Source organism: Cavia porcellus, unplaced genomic scaffold (assembly GCF_034190915.1).
Source record: "Cavia porcellus strain 051 isolate PalLab524CR breed Dunkin Hartley unplaced genomic scaffold, mCavPor4.1 scaffold_5, whole genome shotgun sequence".
NCBI lineage: Eukaryota > Metazoa > Chordata > Mammalia > Rodentia > Caviidae > Cavia > Cavia porcellus.
Window position 1 is genome coordinate 31,076,209 of NW_026947488.1, and position 6,000 is coordinate 31,082,208.

Genomic DNA, 6,000 nt, shown 5'->3' on the forward strand with positions numbered 1-6,000 from the left:
CAGAACCCTTGGGAATTTTGTGTAGGTATTTCCAAGCAGATGCTTTCCTAGAAACAGCCTCTGATGACAAGTCTGGGGAGACTTGTATTTTACTCCACCTTTCCATATGCTCTGATAAATCCTACAAGCAAGTAGTGCTAAATCCAAAACACGCCAAATCTGTTTGTCTAAGAAGACTATGGAATTCCTTGCAGAACACGCTATAGGAAAGGTTTGTCTAACCTCCACACACCTCCAGTACTGGTGGGGAAACTGATGCTGGGTAAGGGCAAGGAAAAGACCCACTCACCCAGTCACAGAGTGCCACAGGGGCAGGAATGAGACAAAATGCAAGGCTGTTTCCACAGCAGGTGACAAATCAACAGAGCAGTAAGACTCTCTTTGAAAATGCCTGTGTGCTGAGGCACAAGATTAGATATGCTGGAGTGGGGAGGGGCCACCAAGAGCCCCTCACCAAACTGGGGAGTCGAAGGAGGACAGGGGGTAAGGGCAGGCACTTTTCATATCTTTTCCTCCTCCTTGTCTTTTTAGAACTGAAAAGCATCCTGAAAGTCTTCTAGTCCAGCTCATGAACATATGAAACATTGAGGTTTGGGAAGGGAAGAACAACACAGCTTGTGAGACTAGGATTCCAACCTGCTCTGCTACTCACCTGCTGTGCAATATTAGACAAGTTAGTTCCTATCTCTGAACCTGTTTCCTGATCGGGAAAGTAAGTGTCTCCCTTTACCTCTGCTAGGCCCTTATAAATAAATGACACAGCGGACAAGAAACATGGTGGATTAATACCGAGGCACTCGTTTAACACACAGATGAACTCATTTAGCCTTGCTCAGTGTCTTCCTGATGAGTTGGAGATTTAAGATTTATTATTCCTATTCTTAAAATGAGCCAATGAGAAAAACATTTTTAAAATCTGTTTCAGAACTGAGAAATATCTTAGAGATTTTCTGAAAGACCTTCGGATGGGACAGGACCAGCAAAGTGATTGCCCCATGGTCACTTAGCTATAACTCAGGAAGTAGGGATTTCAACTCAGGGAGGCTGGTTCCAGAGCAAGTGATATGAACACTGACACCATGTTCAGGGGAACAAAGGCCATCCAGAGAGTGGCGCCCACAGAGTCTCCCAAGACCTGAAGACACCTGGAGCCACCTAGGGCCCTCCATTCTTGCTCCCTTCGCCTAGCCCCACAGAGCTGCAATCCCTTGGGTCATACTGCTGCCCCACTCCATCCCACCTCCCAGCACCTTGGCCTTCTGCTGTTTTCCAGGAGTGATCATGTCCACCTAGGACTTTGTGCACAAAGGGACCAGAAGGCCCCTGAGATCAGGCTGTACCTTCCCACTCTTTCAGACCAACATGACAGCCAGAGAGAAATCTCTGCATCTTCCTATCCACCTGTTGGATAACTTAGCCATCTACCTGTGTAGGACTCAGGGACCTTGCTTTATAACATAGGTCCCTGGTGAGAAGGTAGTGGAGATGAGACAGTGCATGGCACAGTGACCAGTCTTTGGCCATTGATTCTCAGACAAGCAGCCCAAAGCAAAGTGCTCACTGGTCTGCATGCTTTCCTCAGTGGCACAGGTTCTGCGAAATCTCACCCTGCAGGGCAGCCTCAAATCCACTGCCAGGGCAGTTTCTGATTGCCATAGTAAGGAACAGTGACATAGGATCCTAAAGGGAGAGTGCACAGGGTTCCTGGTACATAATAAGTCTGATTTTGATTCACTTTCCTAGTGGCCCTAGGTCCCAGTGGAAAAATCAGAGCTCTTGAAACAATTCTTCCAGGTTGTCCCAAGAATAAGTGAACTTGAACTAAGGTCTCTTGCTGGGCTCACCACAGAGGGCTCACATTACCTTCTGGGATGAAACACTATAAATTGGGGCAGTGGCCAGCTGGAAGCTGGATGTCAGACTTTCCAGATCGGGCTCTTGATGTTGCCTCCTGGCTCAGCCTAGATTCTTGGGATGGCTTCTAAGCCACTAACTCCATCTCCTAATCCCAGGCTGGCTCTTGAAACTTGTGTCTGAACAGAGGCACCCTCTCCATATTGCTGCTAGGAGACCTAGGGGCACTGGGAAAGACTTGGAGTCACTTTCCTGCTTGGACATCCTCCCTGGTCCAGTTAGCCCCATAGCTCTTTTACTGGATGTCCTGGAGCTTCAGTCTCCACATCTGTAAAACAGGATCTACGCTTATCTGGAGAAGTCAATGGGCTGGGCACAGAGCACCAAGCCCATGTCCTAAGACCCAGGGCAGGCTGTGCCCCACAGCATCCACCCGGGAACCCTACTTGCCTGTGAGTCTCATACAGTACCTTGCTTCTTCCTTCGGTACAAAGCAAGGATGTCCACCGCGTGGGCGACTAGCAGCAGCAGGCACAGTGGCGCCCGCATCTGGACAGCGTGGTCCGGGCCCTCGGAGACTCCCGGGCGGCCTACGGCGGCGCGGGGGCTGCTTGGGGTGGGTCCGGTGCATCCGCGGGGCGCAGGGGTCGGTGTGGCAGTGGGGAGTTGCCCTCAGCCCCTGGACTGGTCAGGTCGAGTGAGGGCAGGGGCGGCGCTGGGCATGGGCTGGGGGAGGAGCTGACGCGCGCGCAGGGGTGTGGGGGCGCGTTAACCCTTGCTGGGCTGGCTCTGAAGTGGTTGCCCGACCGAGTCCCCAGCTCTATCTTTCCTATCAGGCTTGTGTCAGTCCAGATCCCAAGGATAAATGCAGTCCGCGGTCCCAGGTACAGGCGCCTTTGCGCGCGCGCCCAGGTTAAGGTGCATGGGTGCTCAGAGACCCTCTTCTCAGTACCCTGTCCCTGCCTGTGGTTTCTTGTCTGTCTTCCCCAACCCTGTTTCCTCTTGGCTCCGTCTCTCCTGCATCTCCCACCACACACACACACACACACACACACACACACACACACACACACGTCCATGTACTACTATCTCTGTGCTTTCGCTTTCTTTGCAGAGGGTCTTGAGTCCCTGCTGGCCACTGATCCAGGATACTTCCTGCTGCAGCCTGTGGGGTGCCTCTACTCTCTGATTCAAAGTGTTCCGCACTTCATAAATTCACCTGTGACAGGAGTAAGGACCTGGACTGTGTTTCCTCCAACCTTGTCACCAAAACTAGAAGCATCTGGCTCCATTTTAACCCTTTCAGAGTCAAATCACTCCTCCAACTCAACTCAACTCTGCCTCCTGTTCCCCTACCCAACAATGATGGTGGTGGTGGGTTTTGAAGCCTATGTGCTTAGCACGTACTTTTCACTGAATATAATCTTCAAAACAAATCGGGAAGTTCCTAGTCTGATTAACCACACTTTTCAGGAGGTGAAGAGAGGAGTTCAGAGAGACCAAGTAACTTGCTTAAGGCCACACAGCAGATCAGCAGTCCACTGAGTCCCACACTACTCAGGACACAGTCTCACAGAAATAGTGGAACCTTGGAGGCCTGGAGGAACTTATCCTTGACGCTGTCTTGTTGAACAGTTGTCCTGCCCTTTTTTCTGCATGTGCTATGTGATCCAAAAGAGAAGGACGTTGTCTGCTGGTACCTCCTCCAGGTCCTCTCCCAATGCAGTGAGGGACACTTGAGGAGTGTCTGGGGCAAGCAGACTTAGCAAAAGACAGGTGACACAGGCAGACAATAGGGATCTTGGTGGAATGTCACAGCCTTTGCACCTCAACCCAACCCATCTCACAGATGGAGTCACCAAGTCTTTGAACCTGTAGGCCTGCTGAGTCTACGATAGAGCTGAGATGGGTGTATAGTGTCCCAGCATATTTTCATCATGTCCTGCCCAGCCCTACACTTCTGACATCCCAGGTCCCAGGTATGCCCTTACCTCACCCTTCCTCCTTGCAATATTTCACAGACCCCTTGGGCCTCCTGAGGCTTTCTTTCCTGATGTGGCTTCTCCATCCACCTTCTCCAGAGTACTACCATGCCCTCCTCCTTTCCTGATTACCTGGCCGGCCCAGTACTTACTATGGGAAAATCTTTAGTCAGAGCTCTGATCATATAGTGTGATAACTGTGAATGTCTCTGTCATCTCTCTAAACTGTCAATACTTTCAAGCCAGAGACTTGGTCATATGTGAGTCTCTGGAGCCCAGCACAAACTGGACACAGAGCTTGTGCTCAGTATGTTAGAAAGAAAGAAAGAAAGAAAGAAAGAAAGAAAGAAAGAAAGAAAGAAAGAAAGAAAGAGTGGATTAGTGAATGATTTCTCTCGTGCAAGAATTTCCCTGCCTGAAGTGTAATGCAAGTCCTTGGAAAAATGAGGTGACTCCAGAATAGCAACTCCTACTCCACAACTCTTAGCACTGGAGCCTCCAAATCCAGAGAGAGTAACTTCTGCGCATCATGAGTCCTGTTGAGGGTGGGGCTACTCCGTAGCAACACAACCCTGCAGGGTGCAGAGTGCAGCCCTCACCCCTTGACCAAGTTCTCCTCTACCCCCATCCCGCTCCCTTCTCCCTCTGCTCTGGCTATCTGGACTTCTTCTTGTTTCCTAGTCTCTGGTTCCATGTCTTTCTCAGGGCTTTGATGTTCCTCTCCCTGGAAAACCCTTTCCTAGATGTCTATAGAACTTGTTTCCTTACCACTTGGGCCTGTATCAACCTCCAAAGTACCAAGCAGCTCTGGCTTGCCACATTATATTGGCTGGCCTGTGACTTTCATGAGGCAGCAATCTTCTCTTTTATCCCTGGGTGCCTCACACATACAGTGATTATCAAATACTATGGAATGAATAAAAGAATAAATGCATGAGCACTCTCTTTCTCCTCAGGCTTTTCCTTCTCACATGGGCTATTTCTCCATTTGTTCAGTGGCATTATTGAGAGTTTGTGTTCTGTGAAAGTTCTTTCATTTCTTCCAAAATCTGATGTCTTGCATTCTAAGACCCAGACCTCAGAGCACTTTCCCTCTCTGGAATGCTCAGGGGCTCTTGGATTCCATGTAACTATGGGGGGTTTTCAGCATCTCAGCCTTCCATCAATACCCCATCTCCAACACAGGTACCCAGAGAAGTCATTGAGACTACTGATGCTGATGGCACGGCCAGGAGCTGCGTAGTCCAGGGCCATTGAGTAAGGAACCACTGGACATTGTCATGGATAGACAAAGGTAGAGTGGCTGGACCAGGCTGAGGTCACAGCACATGCTCCTAATGAGAAAATTCTCTTCGTGAGAGTGGAGGCCTCAGTTTCCGCCAGCTGTTACTCTGCCCTCCCAGAGACCATAGCTCTGCCTCATCCATGATTTCACTTCCCACAGTTTCAGCCTGTCATAGTTGACAGCAGTCTGAAAATGTTAAATGGAAAATTCCAGAAATAAGCAATTGATAAGTTTTAAATTGTGCACCATTCTCACTAGTGTGATGAAATCTCTCCCTGCCCACTCCATCCTACCCTCATCGTGAATCATCCCTTTTCCCAGAATATCCACACACTGTATCCATCTGCCCGATATTCACTTACATGACAGGGTTATTACATCCATTGTTGCTGTATTGCAGCAATTGTGTTCAAGTCACCCTTGTTTTACTTAATCGTGGCCCCAAAATGCAAGAGTAGTGATGATAGCAATCTGCATATGCTAAAAAAAGCCATAAAGTGCTTCCTTCAAGTAAAAAAGTAGACAGAGGTACCACATTCACATGACTTTTGATATAGTGTACTGTTACAACTGTTATTATTAATCTGTTACTAATTTATAAATTAGACTTCATCATAAGCTTTATCATATGTATGTATATATAGCAATATATATATTTATATGTGTGTGTGCGTGTGTGCATGCATGCGTGCGTGTGTGTATGTGTGTGTGTGTGTGTAACAGTCCTGAAGAAGAGAAGGAACAGAGCTTTCAGAAGGTAGGCGCTTGTCCACCTGTATCCAGTTGGCCAGAACTCAGTCACATGCCATACCTACCTGCAAGAATGACTGGGAATTGTAGTTTAGCTGTGTACTAGACTGTACACAAGAAGCCAAAGTT

At 48.7% G+C, this 6,000-nt stretch overlaps 1 protein-coding gene across 1 annotated transcript in view; it reads right to left on the reverse strand.

Moving 5' to 3' along the window:
- Positions 1 to 2,538, reverse strand: part of Rspo4 (R-spondin 4) — a 34,278-nt gene extending 31,740 nt beyond the window's left edge. Inside the window, exon 1 of the mRNA XM_003476325.4 lies at positions 2,325 to 2,538. Within this exon, the coding sequence (XP_003476373.1) occupies positions 2,325 to 2,403 (79 nt within the window). The 5' untranslated portion in view covers positions 2,404 to 2,538. The remainder of the gene's footprint in view (positions 1 to 2,324) is intronic.
- Positions 2,539 to 6,000: the final 3,462 nt, after the last annotated feature.